The sequence below is a fragment of the Fopius arisanus genome, unplaced genomic scaffold (genome assembly GCF_000806365.1).
Source record: "Fopius arisanus strain USDA-PBARC FA_bdor unplaced genomic scaffold, ASM80636v1 scaffold00053, whole genome shotgun sequence".
Lineage (NCBI taxonomy): Eukaryota > Metazoa > Arthropoda > Insecta > Hymenoptera > Braconidae > Fopius > Fopius arisanus.
This window is the reverse complement of record NW_011887792.1, coordinates 420503-442547: the sequence shown is the minus strand read 5'-3', so window position 1 is coordinate 442547 and position 22045 is coordinate 420503. Positions and strand designations below refer to the sequence as shown.

Sequence of the window (22045 nt, the reverse complement as noted above, 5' to 3'; positions counted from 1 at the left end):
TTTAGTAATTATACCTTGTGTGATTGTTTATTGAACACATGTGTTGAATTTACAATTATATAAGCGATCCACTTCAATTTTAATGAAATCGATCGGTGTAAATAGTTTCTACAATTGATCCATTTAATTTATTCGTTAATGAATAATTACGTCTAATGATTGTTAGAATCAGTTTATCGGGATTGAGGGTTGAGGTCTAAGAAATCTTACGGTAAGTATAAGTGAAATTCTCTCTGTCGAGTATTTTGTACTGGTAATTTTTATATGTCGTGAAGTCTTTTGCTCGCATTTGATCCACGTGTGTGATAATTTTTCTGATCACTGGAGGAAATGACGGAACATTTGCTGCTGACGCTAGCTCATCGTAGTAAGACCATTGTCGTTCTTTCAATTTGCTGATATGACGTACCTGAATCGATAAATAAATACACCAATAGTAAATACTCAAACGATAACGAGTCCCTTTCCCAATTAATTTAAATTCTGGGCAAGTAGTTCTGGATCTAAAAGAGATGGTAAAAGCGAATGGTTTCGTAGAACTTTTTTTTATCTCTTACATAAAGTTATTAGTAACCCAAAAAAAATAATGATGAAGGAAAAAATGCATTCGCAAATTTTGAATGATTACTTACTGGAATTCCTTCGTCCAGAAGTGCCTGTTTCTCTCTCATGAAGTCCATCCGCATTTCCTCTGACGAGGGAAGCTTGAGTTGTCCTTCCAATATTTTCAGAATGTATTGCGCCTGAATATGAAACATTGGGAAAGGAATCACAAGACTTGGTAGTCCCATAAAGAATAAATTCGGCATGTCCGTGTGAATTAAGTGTTTGTAGATCGGTTCTACATGATTATCTACCGTCAGCAGCTCGATTTTCTCAGACAGAAATGGATACGTGAATTTGTACCCTGAAAAATCCCATAAAACCATTCTCATTCCTGAAATTTCTTTTTATTTCAATTCTCAAAGGAATTTTCAAATTAGGATAAAAAAAAAATAGTGGTATCTATCAATCATTGAGAAATCATAAATTTGTTAGTGAAATCAAAGTTTGTTATTGAATTTACCTGTGCAATAGATGAGGTCATCGACCTCTGCACTCGTTCCATCCTTGAAGATGACGGTATTCCCCTCGATGGAGATGATTCCAGGCCTCTGCTCTATATTCTCCGGCATCACTGCACCCAGAGTCTCCAAATTGTGACTCAAATAAATCTAGAAATTAAAAACCGAATAATTACGAATACGCTGATTATTTCAATCCCTAGAAATAATTTTCTCACTATCCTAATTTCAATCCATTAATCATGATCCATTAATCATCAATATTTTCATATTTCCATTACAAATATTCAATTATAACTCATTATCTAATAATTATGGTGATTCATAAATAATTGATAATGTGGTTCAAAAATCCGGACGATTTTTGTTTAAAGTCTTTCATTTCATAGAAATAACAGGAAAAGGAGGATTACCTTAGTAGCGTAATTAGCGACCTCGGTTGCGATATCAATTCCCGACCACGATGCCCCAAATATGCAAACCCTCCTGCCAGCGTATTTCTTCGGATTTCTGTACTGGTGACTGTGGATACAATCCCCAGGGAATGTTTCACTTCCTTTAATCATCGGTATAACACCAACACTGTAATTTCCATTGCACACAACAACAGCATCGAATGTCTGGGTGCATTGAACTTTATCGATAACATCCTCGTAGGTGATGGCGTAGATTGTCCGACCGCTTCCCGACGTCGACGGCTCGACGCGTGTCACCAGAGTATTGAACTTATAAAAAAATTCCCTGATTAATTTCCCACATATTTACCAGCGGAAATATTTCCATAATGAATTGGTAAATTATGATAAGTGTATTTGAACCGGGATTATCGATGAATATCGATTAATATCATTGAAATGGAAAGAGATAATGAAATTTTTATAAATATCTTTTTTCTCCGTCACACGTCGCTCTGCAAAAAAGACGTTTATGAAAATTTCTCTATGTCTCGTTATTTACGAGATATCTACTGATAACTGACTCGGGGTGAAAGGCTCGTATTTCATTTTACCGATTTACTTTAGAAATGTCGGGGTATCTGATGTCAATTTTTTTGTTTCTCTTTATCATCGATTACTCACCTTTATGAATGGATAAATATTAAAATGCTGTGTGTAATCCTCAAGATATTGCTTGATAACCCTGTGACTCACAAAAGATCTCGTGTCTTCCACTTTCAACGGAAAATCCGGTATTTGCATAATTTCTTTAGGCAAATTCGTTCTGAAAAAAATCCCAGACTGCCTAATCACCCTAACAACTAACTAACTAACAACAATTGATAATTATTGTGATAACAACTAACTAACAACAATTGATAATTATTGTGATGAGTAAGAAGTGCCGAAGAATTATTTGAATCAAAAATTTTCTGTAGAAAATCAAAAGCGATTATTATCTGGAACTTTCTCGCAGCATTTTTAAATATAAAAATGAATCCAAGTGGATGGACTCGTCTGGCCTTATCACGTCGTCTGTTATTTTTACAGAGTAGTAAAATTAATTAGAATTGACGATATTTACTTGAGATTTTCGTACATGCTGCTGTGCACCCGTAGACCATTTTTATCGAGATCTGTGTCATCGGTGTAGACCCAGGTACCACCGACAGCATCAGTTTGCTCAAACAAAGTTAACTCTATATCCTGGGGTCTAGATGAGATGTGTCTAGCTGCAACCAATCCAGCAACACCACCTCCAATTATAGCAACCCTCGTCTTATTGCTCGGCATCTTATCGATTTATCCAAATCAATTGATAATTTCAGATAATTGCTGTCAAAGTTCTTCTCACGAGTAATTAACAGTCGATTTTTATAAGCTCGAGGGATTATTGCTGAGAATAATCGGCGGATAATAACTCTTTGCGATAATTGATCGGTATTGTTAATTGTTAATTCCAATTGTCGATCACTCGATGTGTCTCGATTGGCGTTACAATTCAGACTGAGTAGAAGACTTTATCGTCGTGCCTTCACTCCAAATTTCCTCCTCGGTATTTTTTACCGATAATATTTCAATCGCCGTTAAATATACGGTACTTAGCGTACCAATTACTGTTCGAAAAAAAAACCCCGACTAATCGGTAAACGACGAACGTCTGAGAAGGGCAATTTTTTTTTAATTTCCTGGGATAGAACAGTTACGGTAATGACTTTTGTCAATTAAATTTATGTAAGAGAATAACCGGTAAATTTTACGTATCATTGACTTCGGGTTCATCGAGTGTGAATTTATTAATTTCAGTGACGATTAAATGGGAATTAATGAGGGCAGACAATTGTTTATTTTCTCGGTGAATAATTATCGGTATTATTAGCGTAATGAAAGTTTATGAATTAAAGCTGAGAGTAGATGAAATGGAAAGTGAATGGTTGGCACCATTTTCAGATTATTTTCTCCAGCCAAGATAGCATTCCAGAGGTGCAATTACGATCACGTGAAATACTTGAGCAATTACCAGTGCTTTGAAGTATGTAATTGGGACTTGAAGGGAATTACGTGATTATGTTTCAGTTGAAGTGTAAAAGTTTATGCAATGAAGAGTGGAATTTTTATGTACGTCTGCAATTGCTCGTCAATTTATGAAGATTATAATTCATTTCAATCGATATTAAAAACAGAGATTACAGGGGAGATCGGCAAGGCTTATTGGAAAGGTTCAACAGGGAAATTCCAGAATCATCAGTTAATCCCAATTAATCAATAATTGAAGTCATTATATTCAATAGATAATTCCCAATTATTTCAGGTGAATCACCATTTATTCCCAGAGGTTTTAATTGGCAGTAGATCTTGACAAAAATCAAAACCTTCGCTCTGTCATTGATTCATTTAAACTGGGTCATTTGAATTTTTTGATGACAAGTACGAATTGCTGATCTATTGTTGATCTAGTCAAGTCTCTGCGTTTACGTCAAATTTTCAGATAGAGGAATTAACAAATGTGACATCTCAATTTTCGTGTGCAATTGTTCGTCTCGACGAATATATCGCAACAGCTGTGTTTCTCCTCGGAGAAAAACATTTAAATGCGGATGTACAGAAATATTTTGTCTTGATTTCTTATCACGATTGCCGGATCTTCGGAGAGAAAATAAATAGCCCGAGGGAATTTTATCAGCTGCATGCAGACGTCATGAAATTTTGTTTTTAAGATGATATTAGACTAGAATTCTACCCCAACACGTGAGACAATTACCAACAATTAGTACACGACAATGAGTTCCTCAATCCTGTGACTTCTATGTCATCATCCGTCATAAAATATTTTTAATTGTTATTTAATGGTTTTTTACTTTTCAGAAAAACCATCACCTCAAATATTATATAATCCCTTAAGCAGGGAGTTAAATAAAAATAGTCAATTTGCAAATAAATTACCGTCTTTGCAAAACCAGTAGTTGAGTTGAAAAAAATATGTGAGACAAAAATACCGCGACCAACGCGTGTTAAAGTGCATTCAACTCGACTTGTTTTTTTTTTAGAAAATCTAATTTACGAGATCCAGGAGAAGGCAAACCATTGGGTAAAAAGAAAACATTCGTTTATTTATTATTGATTTGTAATTTTTATTTTTTTACATTTTAAATATATTCATTCATTATTTAATATCGTAACCACAATCATCAGAAGATTGCAAATTTACTGTCACATGTTTAATAATTCTTCGTTCATTAATATCATTAATTCATTCAACAAACAATTTATCTTGAAGAATATTTATTATTCAGTTATATCATAGATTGACCGTCTGATCTGGTCTATTTCAAATTTGTGAATTCAGGTTTGCATCTTCTACATGTTTTCCTGGTTTGTAATTATCTTATCCGTCGAATTCTGTTTCCAGGTGTCCTCCAGCGTCGAATTCTGCTTCAGCGTGCGCTCCCAGGCCGAATTTCAGTCCACCAAGTCCTCTAAGATCGATTTCACCATCAGCGTGTCCTCCTGCATGGTACCCGCCCTCTGCGTAACCATCGTGCTCAAAGTGACCATGTTTACGCCTATGGAATGTTTGAAAATGATCCTTTCCACTCGCATATGTTCCATACAAGGTCTTTCCGGCATTTGCCACTCCTGAAATGTACTCTTTACCGGCGCCTACTACTCCTCCACCCACTGCCACAATGGCATCTGTTCCAGCCTGTGCTACACCAGCGATTTTTCTCCGAATGTTGTGGAATCCGTCCAGAAATCCTGAACCTTCGAGTCCTCTGTGTTCTATAGAATAGAGTCCTCCGTGTCCCCCGATGTCCAATTCTTTATGTCCTTCAGCAATGAAGCTTGCGCGCTCTTCAAGATTGAGTCCTCCGATTCCTCCGGCGTCCAATCCTATACCAATTCCTCCGTGTCCTTCAGCAATGAGTTTTAGGTGGTCTTCAGAACTGAATCCTCCGTGCCCTGCCGTAAGGAGGCTTATTCGTTCGTCAGAACCGTGTCTTCTACCAAGGAGTAGGTGTTCTTTAGAACCGTGTCTTCCATATTCTCCGAATCTCAATCCTCCATATTCTTCACTACCATATCTTCCATGTTTTCCAAAAATGAAGCTTGCACGTTCGTCAGAACTGAAACTGTCGTCTATTCCATATTTTCCATGTCCAAATCCATATGCATGCCCACGTCGATACCCACGTCCAAGCCCGTACCCATGCCCATGCCCATAACCATGCCCATGCCCATGTCCATATCCATGTCCATATTCATGTCCTCCAAGTTTTTCAACAACAATGCTTAGCTCATCTTCAGAATCGAGTCCGTACCCATGCCCATGACCATGTCCATGCCCATATCCATATCCATGTCCATGTCCATGTCCATATCCATGTCCTCCATGTTTTTCAACAACAAAGCTTAGGTGATCTTCAGAATCGAGTCCTCCGAGTAGTCCAGTACCAAATCCTCCCTCGTGTTCAGCAACTAGGGTTGCGTATTTTTCAAAACCGACTCCTCCATGGCCTCCGGTATGCAATCCGCCATATTGCCCATGCCCATACCCATGCCCATGCCTATGTCCATGCCCATGCCCATATCCACGCCCATGCCCATACTCATGCCCATACTCATGCCCATACCCATGCCCATGCCTATGCCCATGCCCATGCCTATGCCCATGCCTATGTCCATATCCATGTTCATGTCCATGCCTTCCATGGTGTTCAGAAACGAAACCTAGTAGATGTTCATCAGAATCGAATCCTCCATATCCTCCAGTACCGTATTCCCCGTGTTTTTCAGAAACGAAGCCTGCGCGTCCTTCCAGACTTAGTCCTCCCAATCCACCGGTTTGGAATCCTGCATGTCCTTCAGCAACGAGTTTCGCTTGCTCTTCAATGCTGAATCCTCCATGTGATCCACCTCTAAATCCTGAGTGTCCACCGTAGCCTCCATGCAATCCACCAGTCAATCCTGATCCTAATCTCAATGCAGCTTTAGCTGCATGACTGAGTAAACCGATGCCACCAAATCCTCCATGTCCTCCACCACCGAGTTCTCCATGAAATTCTGCTCCAGCCTTCAATGCCCCACCGAGACCTCCGTGTCCTCCGTATCTCTCCTCAGATGAATCGTAGTCTCGTGAGACTAACTGTTGAAAATGTTAACGAACAATAATCAATTTATTTAATTCCTCAACGATTTCTAGATATCAAAATATAGATTGACGTATGTACGGAGCTATAAACCATATGTTTGTTTCGACAACATTTTTACTTCTCTACGATAAAAGATAAACATTCCTACTTTTATGTTTTACTGATAACTCCTTGAGAATTCCTCGAACACCCGAAATTAACTGCTTCAAAACTTGAAAAAATTCAACTTCTACAAGTGCGCAATTAAAAAAAAAATTAATGTCCTCTCAAAAAATAAATATTTGGAAATGAAAATTGACAAAATTGAATGACTGGAGCGGTTTTGAGTAATTGTTGTTATTATTGATTTTAGTAATAAATATTCAATTTATTATATTTAATTCCTCACCCAGGCCGTTACGTGGGGAGAAATCGCTAACAATAAGCCGATAATCATTGGACTGATGAAAAATATCTTCATGTTTCCGCCAGTCGGATTCACTTGATTTTTCACTAAAAAATCGCACGTCTCAAGACGAATCACCAGGTGACGACTGATTTTACCCGCCTCTTGGTTGTCCTTATTAAGGCTGGACAATCGTCCAAGTTCCTGGGGGAAACTACTTAAAAAATGGCAGTTATTCAGGTAAGGAAAATAAAAATTATCAAGAATCATTCGACACGTGGAGTTTAGAATCGAGTTTATTTTCAAGAATATGAATATTTTCAGTGATAATAATCAAGCAATAACATTTTTAATAACATTTATATTCGGTGGAGCCTATTTCCGGTACCATAAAGTAATTCGTCAGCTTATTAATGTTTTTTTTTTGTTTCGTTTAGTAATATTTAGAAAGGCAATTTAAAATTCGACGGTTGCATCAGCTGGGTTGTGGACCGTCTCAGCCTAGGGGTAAGCGTGTCTGCAATATTTAACAATTTTTACGTATTATCAGTATTCTTGTGTTCTAATGTTGCTAAAATTTTATGCTTACCCAGGGTGCCTTTCATTCTCGTAACTGAGTCTACCATCCCAGTGACCAGCTTCCCCTGCCAATCAGGATTTTCGAATTCGATTATCGAATCAGCGAGCTCAGCTTCTTCTTCTTCTTCTTTTTCATCTTCCACTAGCTCCTCTTCTTCCTACAAATATTCAGGAAAGAATTTTTTTTAGCCAATCCACAATGGAATAACGCAAGACGAATTGAGATAAATCGAAAGTCCTCGGAAAAAATATATAGAAAAAATTTCAATTGCTGAATACAATTGCTTAAAATTTCGAAAAGAGTAGTATCAATTTCGCTTATTTAACAGACTTTTTTAATAAATTGCAATTAATTCTCATTACTATTACAATTAATGGCATTCTGCATAATTGTCAAGCAAAATTTTTTAAATGTCCAAGAACAAATGACCCACCTGTGGCATTGGCATTGCTAGAACCCCAACCAATAGACTAAAAATTATCGGAGCGATGAACAATCTCTTCATATTGTTGATAATTGATATTTCGCTGAAGAAAAAATTTCCCACGGAGAAAGCTAATGACGATTCAATCCTGAATTTTCTTTTCAGATTCTCAAGGAAGTACTGTGACAATTCTCGCAATTCGGGTGGCTTTTATACAGCTAGAAAAATCCTTAATAAATATGACATATAAGGAAATCGATTTTTATGTTCAGCACGTGGATTATCTATTCTGTGGTAGTCGATGAAAATAAATATCGAATTCGCACCGTCAGCTTCCGGATCGTCAATAAAATAAACATAAAGTTTTATTTCTTACAAGAATTTTTGTGTTTAAATTGTTGCATAAAAATTATTAAGAATCATTCGACACGTGGAGTTTAGGATCCATTTTATTTTCAAGAATGTTAATATCTTCTGGGGTAGTAATGAAACAGTAACATTTTTAATAATATTTATATTCGGTAGAGGCTGTTTCCGATACCATAAAGTCATTGTTTATCAATGTTTTTTTTGTTTGTTTAATCATTTTCCCCTTCTGCGTTAGATAGCATCAAGGCCACCGCTGCGCCCACAGGTCCCAGTGGCAGCAGACCCAATGCAAGGGGTGCTATTCTCTTCAATTGTTCGAGGCCTTCATCTTCTTTTAATTTTTCCCTCTTTTGAAGTAATTCCACTGTCATTCATCCTCTCAAGTATTTGTCGATGGAGGTTCACCAAATCTTCTTCATTTAGATCCGATTTTCCGCCTTTCAATTTGACTTGGTCGCCTTCCTACAAATATTCAGGATAGATTTTTTTTTAACTAATTCACAGTGCAATAGCGCAAGACAAATCGACGTAAATCAAGAGTCCTCGGAAAAAATATATAGATAAAATTTCAATTGCCGAATACAATTGCTTAAAATTTCGAAAAGAGTACTATCAATTTCGCTTATTTAACAGACTTTTTTAATAAATTGCAATTAATTCTCATTACTATTACAATTAATGGCATTCTGCATAATTGTCAAGCAAAATTTTTTAAATGTCCAAGAACAAATGACGCACCTGCGGCATTGGCATTGCTAGAACCCCAGCCAATAGACTAAAAATTATCGGAGCGATGAACAATCTCTTCATATTGTTGATGATTGATATTTTGCTGATGAAGAAATTTCCCACGAAGAAAGCTAATGACGATTCAATCCTGAATTTTCTTTTCAGATTCTCAAGGAAGTACTGTGACAATTTTCGCAATTCGGGTGGCTTTTATATAGCTAAAAAAATTCTTAATAAATATGACATATAAGGAAATCGATTTTTATGTTCAGTACGTAGACTATCTATTCTGTGGTAGCAGATGGAAATAAATGTAGAATTATTGCTGACAGCTTGCGCACAGTCAATAAAATAAACATGAAATTGAAGGTCTTTTTAAATGATATCCCGCGAAATAGAATTTGGCCAAGAAATTGGTCTTCTCGAATATCCAAGGACTATAATATAATATTTTATAATATAGCAATTACAAATGTCTACATTATCGTCATTATTATCATTATCGTCATTATTATTCCCTTTTTATTTAAAAACATGTCGACGCGGTTGGTCTCGTTCTCAACGGGAGGCAAACGCGTAAATATATTTACAGCATTGCGTACAAAAATAGATGTCTTCTAAAAAATTTTCGGGAGTACGTGATCTCCAGCATCAACGAACTGTTCAGTTGATCTGCGACTGCCGTTGAAGAATTGGTGAGTTGTGAAAATAAATAGGACTCATCAATTTCTCAATAAATTCAATTTCAAATCTTCCCACACATGCGTAACACATCCCCACTTATAATCAATTAATAATTCTACGTAATCAATTTTTTGGGATTTTTTTAAGGATCGAAGATGGAATTTGCGACGAGAAACGAAGCGATTGACTCTTTTACCTCTGGAGACCAGCGAATGTAAGTTTCAGATAAAAATTATCCGTTTATTTATTTAATATTGGTTGTATTTCAAAGAGATGTCATTGGATTTGTGGAAACAATTATCGACAATCCACCGACACCGATGGACAACGTGCGACTGATGTTCACATTGAACAACAATCGAGGGAGAACACTTCTCATTTGTATTTGGAATCAAGCGAGTAAAATTCATCCGGAGTTCATCAAACCCAACGCGGTATTATAAAACCTTATAAAATATTTGTTCCAAGTTTGTTGTCAAGATAAAATTCAAATCAAAACCGAAATACAAAATTTTATTTTCGATCTTGCAAAAATTATTAATTATTGTATTTTTACAACAGATTCTTCACATAATTAACGCGCGATGCAAAATATTCGACATCCCATTTGTCCGTGATAATATCAACTCACGAATAAATGGGGAAGCATTCGAAATTCATGTCAATCATCCCACATCGATCATCAAAAAAATCGGCGATTTCAATCCCGAGGAGTTGCAAAAAACAGTGCCACCCACTATTCTGTGGAATCAGATTCGCGAATCTGATGGACAACTCGTGCGTAAGTTATTCCGAAGAATAATTAATAATTCTATCAGAATTGCGCCGATTTCCTACATCTCATTAACGATCGAATTGATGCTGCATAATGACTGATTTTTCCAGGTCTCAAGGGTTTTGTAAAGGGTGAATTTGCAAAATTGAAACACTGCACTTATGGATCCATCACAGACGGCCGTAAAAAATTAAATATCGTCCTGACGAATAACGATGACATACAACACTTTAAAATCGGCGATCTGATCGAAGTCGAGGGGACGATCAACATGAAGGGATATCGTGCCAAATGGTACGGACGCGATCCTCCGGGTATTGAACTCAACGAAGCCTCCAAGATAAAAAAAGTCGATGCCGATTTATCTCTCCTCGAGGTCCTCATGATGGACATTACCCAATATCCTTGAACGATACGTTTAAGACAACTCTCATTGAAATTTAAATAAATTCCCTTTATTTAAACAACGTAATCTCCAAGATTATGAAATAAAACACCGAGATATTGTCGAAAAAATTCCGTTCCACTTGTTCACAAAAAAAAAAACGGTAAACATTTTTAAAAGAACAAAGAATCGCTCGCCACAGGACATTTCGTATGAATAATCTCTTTACATTTAATTTTGTTAAATAACATTTTATAACAAATGCAATGTGTGATTGATACTTTATTAATAAATTGTTTTGTACTGCGAGAACTCGATTAACGAATGTCGATGGTCCCTTCTCCGTCCACTGGAAAATAAAATAATAATTTTGAGAGAATTCTGAGAGGAAAATCAATTGTTTGTGCAGTACTGGGAATTTTATCGGTGTGTTTCTCTTCTGATGACAAACAGGATTGCATTACCGTAGCAGGATGGCACGTTTTCTGGCCAATCACAGACGTTTGTCCAGGGATTGAAAGCTGTACCGGGACCGCAATTAATCACGAAAGTACTTCCACGATCGCACTGCAAAAACTTGTAGCAGTTGTCCGGGTACTCCAGGTAACCAGTGAATCCTGGGGGGCATTGCGGGTTGCTCTGAAGTTATTAAGTCAATAACAAATATTCATTACCATGATAAACGGCGATGGCTTCAATGATAAGTGTCTCTCAGTCATATCTCAACGGATTTTTTTTTTGTTTTTTTTCCCCGAAAAACACGCGAATTTTGAACGCATAAAAAATTTATTATTTTAAAAAATCCACAGAATTTTTATTTTCTCTTCTATTTTCTGTTTTATTTTCTTCACGCGTGTAGAACAATCGGATAATAAAAAAATCGGCATTTTTTTCTAGGAATGATACATTTTTTTATGCTGAACGTAAGGAAAAATGGAATTTATCTACTACAGCGAAAATAACAAAAATTATATGTCTCTATGGGATTATTAATAACGCTTTGATTTTATAAATTACTCACCATGGCGGTTGAAGTGAAGAGAACAATCGCAAACAAGAGATGAATAATGAACAGCTCAAGCGATCGTTTCATGTTGTCCTTGTTTTAATAGTAAATTGAAAATTTCAACTCGTCTTTTGATCCCGTATTGTCTTCCGAATCAGAACTCAGCAGCAACTCACTCCCTTCATCCAGTCCCTGATAATAATAAACCTCGACAGCCAGAGAATCCACACGAAGAAAATATTCCGCGTAAAAATGAAGAGAGAATTGTTTATTGAAGAGTTCTCCTTACCTCATTAATAAATAAATAGTCCGCAAACTATTTTGTCGAGCGATAACACGAGAATGACGAGCTATTGCTTATGTATATGTATCACACAAGTTCATTAAACAATAAATCATTAAAAAAAGATAATCCTCTTTTCCATATTCATTTATTTTTGATTATGACGAGTGACGGATAGCAAGTGAAAACAACAATTTTAATTTGTTGTCTAGAATTTAATTATCCAACTATTTGAGTGTCTTATTATAATTTATTATAACCAGATAACTGTTTTTTTCAATTGCTATTTAATAAATGATAGAGTAAATAGGAATTTTTTAATGTGAAAATAGACATTGAATTCACGAAATCAAATAATTCACGGTTTTATTTCTAAAAACAGATATTATCCGGTTGAATTCAAACTACCAATTAACAAGCTGTGGAGCTGCTGAGGTTTCTCCTGAATTTATAGTTCGTATACCCAATGAATTTTATTTTAATCCGACGACTGGTTGAGAATATTGTAGACGGAGTAGGAAAGCTTGAGTAGCTGAAACCAAATGATTAATAACAAAACAATTAATTTAAAAAAATAGAATAGATTGTCTGCATTCAGATCAATTGGATCAATTGCCGGAGGTAATTAGATTGTTGGATTAAATTATTAAATGACTTACACTGCTGAAAGAAACTAAAGAGAGACTAACAACATGTCCACTGGTGTATCTTATGGGCCTCAAGGTACGCGCCATGATGAGGACTAGACTCTTCTGACTCTTTACTGATAATGATGTCCAGTCCATTTTATAAATTCCATCCCCCATGGTTTCGCTCTGAAATACTAATGATTTCACCCATCCCAATTGTCATTATCTCATGATTAATCATTATACCCTGATCGTTACGTCATTGGCAGCATCACAAAATATGAATATCTGCACCAGCATGCAGCCGACGTACATCAGCAGAGAATTGAATTCTTTACTCAAGGGCTTCAGGTGCGTCAACGTAAAAACACTGACGCAGAGAACGAGAGAACTCGCACAATATTGAAGAAAAATTGAACCGGTGAATGTATCATTCGTAGCTCTTGAGAATCTAAACAGAAAATCGAGATCAAAACGACGAAATATCGAACAGATTTAAAGAATTCGTTGGAAATCTCAACAAGATCTTATTTCTCTATTAAACAAAAGTAATTGATACTTTATCAATTAATTCAACCGAATGGGACTAATAATTAATTTTGAGAAATCGGATAAATTACCGATTTTTAAAATACTCAACTCGTAAATAGCGAGGTGATGATTGGTGTGATTTCCCAAGTACTTGGTCTCCATTCTCTCAATTTCTTCAGGATTTCCCTTGGTGCCGGACCCAGAGCGTTCGTTCTCCATCAGATTTGGCATCATTACGAATCGGTACTTGAGTACTTCGAGCTGAGCTGAAGTGGCCAGCATGAGAGCTGAGACAAATGTATCGAAAGTCATGTTGACGACAGCCCCCATGTAATGACTGTAGAGCTGATGAATGTAGGAAATCCAGTAGCCAATTGATTCTGTGTCGTCGAAAGGATATCGTGCTTTGAAGAGTAATTGTCGACGAGGCATGTCCCGAATTAGGGAAAATAGTGTTATCACTGTGCAAGTAGCTGTTCCTAGTGTTCCATACACGGAAATGAAGCGCCTTGGATAAATTTATCATCATTCATTTCTCTATTCATGCGGCAAAAATTACCCAATGAAAATTGCATAAAGTAATTACAACAATAATTAATCGATAAGTCGAATAATCAAGAAGTGAATTTTTTCTTCTCAAGTGAATTGTTGACAATATTATTGTGTCCTTGTTAATAATTGTGACGAATGATAAAAAAAATTAAAGTTAAAGTTAAAGGAAGTCATTGGAAATGGAATTTTGTGGAAAATAAAATTACACAATTTTCAATAGATTGAAGATCCAACTCACTTGACAGAACGATGAAATTTCGATTTAATCATCACCTCGTTGTCATCTAGAGACTTGAATGGCTCGAGATCGAATAGCTCGACCATTCTCCTGATTTCGTATTGATAAATAGTCATGTTGAACATTTTTCCAGCAACAGCGATCATCGTAACGAGCATGAAAGAGGCGTTAGTCAGTTCTTTCGTGTCATGAAAGCAAGAGAGCAATGCAAAAAATTGGGATAAAACGAAGGTACACATGGCTGTAACAGCGAACGCATTGTAGATTCTGTATAAAATTAATTTCCAAGTTGAAGACTCTTCGGGGAACCAGAGCCCCAAGACTCTGAATGAGAGAATGTTGAGGGAGAAGAATGACATCGCTCGTTATAATTTTTTTATGTTTATCAAGTTTTATCCTCTCGACGTGGGGGTGAGGCTCTTGATGTTGATGACTCGCTCGTCTGTGGAAAATATCTAAATTGAAAAATAGCCAAGACCTGAGGAACATGGTGGGAGGATTTTTCGATAACTGACATTATCACAAGCTGTTGGTTCACACAAATTTATTCTTTCTTAGAATAATTCTCTGTTATCAAGAGGAAAAAGTATTTTCTTCGGGCTGAAGTCACTTGGTAATTCATGGGTTCTCTTATAAAATCGATAGAAAAGAGTTTATTCTTTCTTTTTATTCTAGATATATTCCTGAAATTGTCGTAATGTATGTAGAGTCTTCGTGACTAAAATTCTATGACAATTTCACTGAAGAGCGAAAGAATATCGATTTGTCGATGAAAAAACGCAGGTCGTCAGTCGCGAAGAAGTCAGGCGCCAGAATAGATCCGAAACTAATAAATTGTGATAAAAAATCATTTCCTTGATACTCCAAATAAATTTTTAAACAATTCACACATAACTTTTACAAAATAGAATTTTTTAGTATTTCCAATTTTTAATAAAAAAATCACGCGATAAATTATTCGAATTTTCCGAGTCGCTTCCAGAATCGAGAATTCTCCAATTATTCCAAAATATTTCTCTCGTCAAACGCAAAATCTGCAGTAGAATAAAATAGAAAGGAACCAGCGATTTTCCAAAATGATCATTCGAAATTCAAATTCGAACTTCCGGATGCGCAACTGCATTTTCTCTCTTTCCATAACCACAACAAAAGTCGCTCCTCCCACGTTGTGCCACAACAGCAGCCGAAACAACGTCGATCAGCTGATCGCTGTCGTGTCGTTTCTGGTTCTAAGTTGCGTCTCCCAAGCTCTCGAATATTCATTCAATAAAAGTCCTCAAACCCCTCCCAAAGTGCGTGGAATACCCAAGACCCAAATCCGAGTGAAAATTGAAAAGACAAAAAAAACCGCCCAAGTGCCAGAGCAGTTCCACCACTTGTTCTCCACCCAGTGCTAAACAGAAAAAAAAGGAAACAATGAAAAATCCTCAGAGAGAGGTGCTCTCCCCCTCGACTTAACTCCAAACACTCAAAATCTATTCCAATTTTCCCCAAATCGCTCTCACCATGAAAAAAGTGATGAAAACGTACTCTAACCCCATCAGCTGCATCCTCTCTCGTCAAATAGAGGACAGAGTGGATTTTTGCAAGCGTCTGGTTGACGAGAGGCTAGAGAAATCGAAAAATCTCTTCAGAAAGGATTTGCTGTCGCATTATGGATGCGTAAATGCCATCGAGTTCCTCAAAGATGGTGACATGATTGTTTCTGGTGGTGATGACAGACGAGTGCTCCTGTGGAAGGTCCAGCAGTCCCTACAGGGTGTCGGTCAACCAATGGCAATGAGAGCCCAACACGGGAGTAATATATTTTGTCTCGGTCACGACAGCAGCAATACAAAAATATTTTCAGCTGGTAATGATGATCAAGTTATCGTTCACGACATGAGAACTGGTGATCCAGTGGATTTTTTTCTACATGAGAAACCAGTCTATGGCCTGAGCATTCATCCCTTCAATGATCACGTATTCTCAAGTGCCTGCGATGATGGCCGAGTCCTGGTGTACGATATCAGGGAACCCAGTGGCAACGAGCCCTTCTGCTTGGCCCAGTATAAAACTCCATTTCACTCGGTGATGTTCAATCCCGTTGAGCCAAGAAAACTAGCCACTGCTAATGCCGAGGAGGGCGTCAGTTTGTGGGACGTCAGAAAACCCCTGGAGCCTGTTCTTCGTTATGGATTTGATGGATCAACTCAGAGCTGCATGAATGTCAGATTTAACTCGGCTGGAACGAAATTACTGGCATTAAAGAGAAGATTACCTCCTGTTTTATACGGCATTGATTCACCAGCAGTTCTCTGTCACTTTGATCAGCCAGGGTATTACAACAGCTGCACGATGAAATCGTGTTGCTTCGCAGGGAGGGACGAGTCCTATGTCCTTTCAGGCTCTGATGATTTCAATCTCTACGTTTGGAAAATTCCGAAGAACGATGTTACCTGGGTGGAATCTGCTCACATGATTCTACGTGGACACAGATCGATAGTCAATCACGTTCGATATAATCCCAGACACTGCATCCTCGCCTCATCTGGCGTTGAAAAAATAATCAAAGTGTGGAGTCCTTTTTCTCTTGGTAAGGGATGCATGGGAGGACTGAGACAATCGGATGGAAAACTCGAGAAGCAACGACGTGTATTCACCCACGAGGAGTATCTCCGTCTAGTTCTTCAGAGTGGTCAGATAATGACCCACGATTACAGTCATCAGTCCACAAAAGAAGACCCGAGGATGATGGCCTTCTTCGATTCCCTGGTCCAACGTGAAATCGAGAGTTTTGCCTCTGAGGACAATCCAACATCCCAGAGAAGTCCCAGTGACTCTGAGAATACTCCTTCGAATCAACGAAATCGTAATGGAACAGATTCTGATGGTAAATATTACAATTTTTACAACTGATTCAATTTAAAAGAATGAAAAAATCCTTATTTGCCCCCTAGATTCAACAGCATCGGACACACAGCTTATGAGGACTGTCCTGGGTGCAAAAACGTGCTCAAGAGACACTTCTAGTGGTGGAATGGCGCCAGAACGTGTTTTCGGTTCGCCAAATCGGATAACGAGACTAATACGAAGCTGTCGAGATCAACTGATGCGTTTGGCAGCTCTGGAGAACGAGGCAATAGCCTGCAGGACTGAGAATTCTCCCCAGAAGTGTAGGAATTCCTCGGAGGATCCCACAGACTCAGGGGGTGTCTCTCCCACACCCAAAACTACCCTGAAGCTGCGACTGAAGGGTGTGAAACGAAAACAGAATAGAATATCCACTCGAAGAAGTAAAATCCGTAGGAAATGCACAATCCTGAAAGCTCCGACTGATTCAGGGAGTGATTTGGAGTGTCTTCCAGGGCCAAATCGTCGGAAAAATGAGACTGAGGTGGTGGATACGACACAGCCCAGCACCAGCACTGGCTCCAGGGGAAGATGGCCAAGGACTGTGGCTGGAGACAGCGATCCTGGGGCTTCAAACGTCAGTAGCGATGAAATCAATGCGAGGAAGAGTCCTGGTGACAACAAACGTCCTGGTAGGTGCAAAAATTCAAGAGAACACCTGGTGAATGGTGCTGGGGACGATGTGACGCCTCTCAAAGGGACTCACACGACTCCAATGACTCCTGACAGTGGAATGCAGTCTGGAATTTCCACTGTTGAGAAAGCCAGGTGCAATGGGGGAAGCTCTGATGAGAGGAGTCTCCGGAATCTCGAGAGGTTCAGGAAGAGAGTGGATGTCGCCAGGAGAGGCTACAGGAGGAGAGCCAGACAAGAGGAGAGTGATTCTTCGGATTGAGGGAGTGATTTTCAATGATTATAGACTCCAGGTTCTTTCCAGGAAAATTCTGCAGTGGAATGACGTAAATTATCTAGTTTCTCGGAGATGTCTTTGAACATTTATTGAAGAAATTAAATAATTTACATCGTTTTGCCACTTCACTGCAGATTTATTCTCGGGAGTTTTAAGATTGAGGGGTGAAGAACGGGAAGAACTTCAACGAAATCCGAAGATTTTCGATAATACATTGTAAATAGCAACAACAATCGCTTTTTTCGATATTTTTTTTACTTCGTCAATTGATTTTGAGATTTATTAGTTCGGATTTTTCTAGGGGCGCCGCTCCACTACTGATTATTCGTTACAACTTCCATTACTTTTTTAATTGATTTTTTTTTCTCTCCCAGTAATTAAGTGCGTTCGATTGCCAATTAATGATTTATTGGGGTACGTGGATTGCCCCGATCGATGGAAAAATGATATATTTCAATTGAATTCGAAGACTCCTAGGTTAATCATTACGTTATCGTGTGAAAGAAAAATAAGTCTGAGACACTTGTGATTAGCTAAATTCGATAAAATACCCCAGCACCATGTATAGTAGTTATCATAGGCCAGATGAAGTGGCTCGTCTCCTGTGCATGCCTGATGCTCCATAATTCATCGATTTGTCAGACTTTGGATTGTTCGATGGCGATACATTATTTTTCTGATTACAGCTACTTGTTGATTAAGTGATTATATATTTATACGTCATTATGATTGAGTAATTGAATAAATAATTTCAAGACAACATCTCTCTCCTAATTATTTTTAAAAAATGCAGGCTTTGAGACTTTGCGTTGAATAAAAGGTGAACCTGTGGTTTTCTCTACCACATCCTTATCAATCCTCATGATTATTTCCACATCGAAACATTTCCTCGTACTCACAAAATTTTTTTTTCTACAGAGAATATAATATATCAATTCGTCTCTCGTAATTTCACTGTGCATCTGGGTAAAACGGGATTTCAATAAAAATGCGCAATTGTATTTTAAATACTGCAATTGTTTTATTAATTTTTTGTGATAAAATAGGGGCTTTCAATTTGAATACAAAAAATACAGTTGTCTTCAGTGATCCCAATCCAGGATCTCACAGCAGAGGAAGTTATTTTGGTTACGCTGTTGCTATTTATGGGAGCAATTCTGATCCTCTGGTGATCGTTGGTGCACCCAGGGCTAATGTCAGTAGATTATCAGGAATTAGAGAACCTGGTGCTGTTTATTGGTGTCGATTGAGTGGTCAATGCAGAGAGTGGCCAATTGACAATTCGAGAAATGGTGAACTGCATGGGATTCGAGGGATTAATCAGATGATCGATGGGTCTTGGATCGGTGCTACTATTTCTGTGGAAAATAAACCGCAGCCCAGAGTTGTGGTACGTAATAAACAATCTCACCACCTCAACTAATTATTCTTGTTTTCATTGAATTAATTGAGTTTTTGTATTTACTTCTCAATTATTATGCTGACGTGACTTTTTTTGTGGTGAAAAATATCTTTCATCGGCTCGTCTCTGCAGGTTTGTGCTCCTAGGTGGATAAATATCCGTTCTGGTAATCACAAATTAAACGGATTATGTTATTACACCGTTGCAATGTCTCCAAAAGCCTTCGAAGAGCCTGTACAAAAAATTCTCAATTTATTAACGAATAGAACAAACGAGAATGGTTGGAATCACAACGACGACTTCAGAGTAGCGACTATGGGATTTTCTCTTTACGAATTTGCTGAAGAATCCGTGTGGAATATTATGATTGGGGCTCCTGGGTGTTACGGCTGGTCAGGAACACCGATTTTGGTCACAGAGAAGTCGTCCGGAGAAATGATCGCAATGATACCTAGAACTAACAAATATTACTATACCAGCACCGGTAATTATTCTTCAAATTGATATCCATGGAAATTTTAGGATCGACAGACTGATGGCATTGATTCTAGGATACGGCGTGACATCCGGATTTTATTTCGATAACGAAACTCGATGGTACGTCGCTTCGTCCCCTCAGGTCGATGATAACATGGGAACAATCCAATTTTTTCACTATAATGGGGATAATCCTGTGGTAATCGGTCGAAAAATTGAAGGTGCACAGTATGAAGAGTATTTCGGGGCATCAGTCACTTCCTGCGATGTTGATAACGACGGGAGAGATGACCTGATAGTTGGAGCTCCATCGTGGAGCGATAATGGAGATGAGGGACGGATTTATATTATTTCAGCAAGGAGAAATGTAAATGTAACTCTATTTTTATTGGCATGAGATTCTATTGGAAGTGGTGCGCTTTGATGATGTTTAATCCATTGAATTCGAGTTGAATAATTTGTTTTAATGGCTCAGGTGTTTGAGAGGAATTGGATCGATGGTAAATTCGAGGGAGCTCGATTCGGATCGAGTGTTGTATGTCTAGGAGACCTGGATCGCGATGGCTATGGAGATGTTGCTGTTGGTGCACCGTACGAAGATAAATCGGGTGCTGTTTATATTTTCAATGGTGGTCGTTACGGTTTATCTCAAGTGCCAAGTCAAAAAATCCTTGGCAAGGATTTTGGGAGGCTGAGTGGCTTTGGTCTCAGCATATCTGAACCCAGGGATATCGATGGCAATGGCTACCCTGATGTTGCTGTTGGAGCTTACAGATCAGGACACGCTGTCCTCTTTCGAGCTCAACCAGTCATTAAAGTGAATATTAGTTTGAGTCCTGTCGACTCCATGAGGCTCAACAGTGATACTACCCTATTTTCTGTTAAATTCTGTGGATATTACGACGGATATAGGGTACCGGAGACTCTTAGTAAGTTGATTAAAAATTTTCTACACCCGCATCTCGTTATTTCAGTTACTTTCCACTATTTTTATCTCAGGAGTGATGAAGATTTTTAGAATTGACGAAACTCATAATCGAGCGAGTCTTCACATAAATCCCACTAGCAATGGAACTTATGAGCTCCCAGGAATTTTCGTTCGTGAAAAAGATACATGTGAACCTATTATCGTACATTTGAAGGTGAGACCAATTATTTGGTATTGAATATCATCTCTTGAGTCTTGTAATCCTATCCGCAATCTAGAATGGAACCAAAACGTATCCCATCGTCATCGCCGCAGCCTTGAGGCTTATGAATGAAAATACGTCAATCAAAAAGGAAATATCAACGATCGAGAGTAAAATCTCCCTCAATTTCAAACTCGACTGTGGCCCCGACGATATTTGCCACTCAAATTTAACAACGAGAATCTCAACATCACTTGGAGAAGAAAATAAATACACCGTTGGGGGTGAAGACACTATAAATATTTCAATCCAAGTGGAAAATAATCAGGAACCTGCGTACGATACTCAACTCCATATTTTTTTACCGGAAATTCTTCCTCTGACTAGTCTGCCCATCGATTGTCAAGAGAATCCAACGAAGAATGGAACTGTTGAAGTCATTTGGAGCATCGAAAATCCATTGCGACATCGAGTAATTTAATAAAATAAAATCAACTTTGTTTATTGAAATAGATTAGATCGATTTTTTTAATGGTTTCAGGCGACTTTAAAACTCGAAATATCAATGCGTCAGGTTGAAATTGAGTCAGAGGATGATTCAAATCCCCTGATGATAGCCATTAGTCTCATAACGCAAAGTCGAAATGTCAACGACAAAAAAGGAATTGATAGTGTGATTATCAATCTTGTGGTGGATGCCACAGTCGCTGTGACTGGGTGGGAAATGATTTTTTTTATCAGAATTCGTGTTAATGAATGAAATAATAATTGAAGTAAAATTGCAGGCAAGCGAAGGACACGTCTTACTCCTACTTCAGTACCTCAGAGGAGAAGAAAATCGGGACAATTCAGTTTGATCATATTTATGGAGTTCAAAAATTGGGAATAACTCCGATTCAACAGGCGATTTTGATTGTCCTCGTTCCCACGCACTTGAGAAAATCGAAAAATGAAATAGTCGAGATAGCGAGGATAAACGCAACGACTGTGAAATTCTTTGATTCAATTAATCG

The 22045-nt window shown here is 37.9% G+C and overlaps 7 protein-coding genes across 9 annotated transcripts in view; 3 read left to right on the top strand and 4 right to left on the bottom strand.

Annotated features, from left to right (window-relative positions):
* Positions 1–19: 19 nt before the first annotated feature.
* LOC105268074 (flavin-containing monooxygenase FMO GS-OX-like 7) lies at positions 20–3019 on the bottom strand. 2 transcript variants are annotated; one of them, XM_011307340.1, is made up of 6 exons: positions 2586–3019; positions 2144–2285; positions 1478–1789; positions 1067–1214; positions 633–907; positions 20–409 (listed from the first exon to the last, which is right to left on the bottom strand). In XM_011307340.1, exons 1-6 carry the CDS (start codon positions 2792–2794, stop codon positions 197–199), a joined length of 1299 nt encoding a protein of 432 aa, XP_011305642.1. In that variant the 5' UTR covers positions 2795–3019; the 3' UTR covers positions 20–196. The 2 variants fall into 2 exon arrangements, with proteins under 2 accessions (XP_011305642.1, XP_011305643.1); XM_011307341.1 differs by having other exon boundaries at positions 2601–3019.
* A 1685-nt stretch (positions 3020–4704) lies between these two features.
* On the bottom strand, positions 4705–7212 carry LOC105268073 (glycine-rich cell wall structural protein 1.8). The gene is made up of 2 exons (XM_011307338.1): positions 7040–7212; positions 4705–6644 (listed from the first exon to the last, which is right to left on the bottom strand). Exons 1-2 carry the CDS (start codon positions 7109–7111, stop codon positions 4887–4889), a joined length of 1830 nt encoding a protein of 609 aa, XP_011305640.1. The 5' UTR covers positions 7112–7212; the 3' UTR covers positions 4705–4886.
* Positions 7213–9765: 2553 nt separating this feature from the next.
* Positions 9766–11291, top strand: LOC105268071 (uncharacterized). The gene is made up of 5 exons (XM_011307336.1): positions 9766–9833; positions 9970–10036; positions 10094–10256; positions 10384–10603; positions 10708–11291. Exons 2-5 carry the CDS (start codon positions 9978–9980, stop codon positions 11004–11006), a joined length of 741 nt encoding a protein of 246 aa, XP_011305638.1. The 5' UTR covers positions 9766–9833; positions 9970–9977; the 3' UTR covers positions 11007–11291.
* LOC105268072 (peritrophin-1-like) lies at positions 11031–12305 on the bottom strand. The gene is made up of 3 exons (XM_011307337.1): positions 12004–12305; positions 11447–11621; positions 11031–11331 (listed from the first exon to the last, which is right to left on the bottom strand). Exons 1-3 carry the CDS (start codon positions 12073–12075, stop codon positions 11300–11302), a joined length of 279 nt encoding a protein of 92 aa, XP_011305639.1. The 5' UTR covers positions 12076–12305; the 3' UTR covers positions 11031–11299.
* Positions 12306–12636: 331 nt separating this feature from the next.
* Positions 12637–14645, bottom strand: LOC105268070 (odorant receptor 46a, isoform A). Of its 2 annotated transcripts, none has more exons than XM_011307334.1 (5): positions 14222–14645; positions 13541–13939; positions 13147–13351; positions 12931–13086; positions 12637–12803 (listed from the first exon to the last, which is right to left on the bottom strand). In XM_011307334.1, the coding sequence occupies exons 1-5, from the start codon at positions 14578–14580 to the stop codon at positions 12750–12752; spliced, it is 1173 nt and encodes a 390-aa protein (XP_011305636.1). In that variant the 5' UTR covers positions 14581–14645; the 3' UTR covers positions 12637–12749. The 2 variants fall into 2 exon arrangements, with proteins under 2 accessions (XP_011305636.1, XP_011305637.1); XM_011307335.1 differs by having other exon boundaries at positions 13159–13351.
* A 760-nt stretch (positions 14646–15405) lies between these two features.
* Positions 15406–18783, top strand: LOC105268069 (DDB1- and CUL4-associated factor 5). The gene is made up of 2 exons (XM_011307333.1): positions 15406–17093; positions 17161–18783. The coding sequence occupies exons 1-2, from the start codon at positions 15728–15730 to the stop codon at positions 18006–18008; spliced, it is 2214 nt and encodes a 737-aa protein (XP_011305635.1). The 5' UTR covers positions 15406–15727; the 3' UTR covers positions 18009–18783.
* Positions 18784–18958: 175 nt separating this feature from the next.
* LOC105268139 (uncharacterized) overlaps positions 18959–22045 on the top strand; it is a 12772-nt gene continuing 9685 nt past the window's right edge. Inside the window, exon 1 of the mRNA XM_011307438.1 lies at positions 18959–19249. Coding sequence (XP_011305740.1) covers positions 19012–19249 — 238 coding nt within the window. The 5' untranslated portion in view covers positions 18959–19011. The remainder of the gene's footprint in view (positions 19250–22045) is intronic.

Excerpts from the sequence above, each read along its gene's own strand:
- LOC105268074 (XM_011307340.1), bottom strand. The coding sequence starts at position 2,794 with ATGCCGAGCAATAAGACGAGGGTTGCTATAATTGGAGGTGGTGTTGCT. Across the intron at positions 1,790-2,143 it reads ATATTTATCCATTCATAAAG|TTCAATACTCTGGTGACACG; the intron begins GTGAGTAATCGA and ends TTTTTTTATAAG. Across the intron at positions 908-1,066 it reads TGACCTCATCTATTGCACAG|GGTACAAATTCACGTATCCA; the intron begins GTAAATTCAATA and ends GGGATTTTTCAG.
- LOC105268073 (XM_011307338.1), bottom strand. The coding sequence starts at position 7,111 with ATGAAGATATTTTTCATCAGTCCAATGATTATCGGCTTATTGTTAGCG. Across the intron at positions 6,645-7,039 it reads CTCCCCACGTAACGGCCTGG|TTAGTCTCACGAGACTACGA; the intron begins GTGAGGAATTAA and ends CATTTTCAACAG.
- LOC105268071 (XM_011307336.1), top strand. The coding sequence starts at position 9,978 with ATGGAATTTGCGACGAGAAACGAAGCGATTGACTCTTTTACCTCTGGA. Across the intron at positions 10,037-10,093 it reads ACCTCTGGAGACCAGCGAAT|AGATGTCATTGGATTTGTGG; the intron begins GTAAGTTTCAGA and ends TGTATTTCAAAG. Across the intron at positions 10,257-10,383 it reads AGTTCATCAAACCCAACGCG|ATTCTTCACATAATTAACGC; the intron begins GTATTATAAAAC and ends TTTTTACAACAG.
- LOC105268072 (XM_011307337.1), bottom strand. The coding sequence starts at position 12,075 with ATGAAACGATCGCTTGAGCTGTTCATTATTCATCTCTTGTTTGCGATT. Across the intron at positions 11,622-12,003 it reads TCTTCACTTCAACCGCCATG|AGCAACCCGCAATGCCCCCC; the intron begins GTGAGTAATTTA and ends TAATAACTTCAG. Across the intron at positions 11,332-11,446 it reads AAACGTGCCATCCTGCTACG|TGGACGGAGAAGGGACCATC; the intron begins GTAATGCAATCC and ends TTTATTTTCCAG.
- LOC105268070 (XM_011307334.1), bottom strand. The coding sequence starts at position 14,580 with ATGTCATTCTTCTCCCTCAACATTCTCTCATTCAGAGTCTTGGGGCTC. Across the intron at positions 13,940-14,221 it reads AAATTTCATCGTTCTGTCAA|GCGCTTCATTTCCGTGTATG; the intron begins GTGAGTTGGATC and ends AATTTATCCAAG. Across the intron at positions 12,804-12,930 it reads CTTTAGTTTCTTTCAGCAGT|CTACTCAAGCTTTCCTACTC; the intron begins GTAAGTCATTTA and ends ATTTGGTTTCAG.
- LOC105268069 (XM_011307333.1), top strand. The coding sequence starts at position 15,728 with ATGAAAAAAGTGATGAAAACGTACTCTAACCCCATCAGCTGCATCCTC. Across the intron at positions 17,094-17,160 it reads TAATGGAACAGATTCTGATG|ATTCAACAGCATCGGACACA; the intron begins GTAAATATTACA and ends TTTGCCCCCTAG.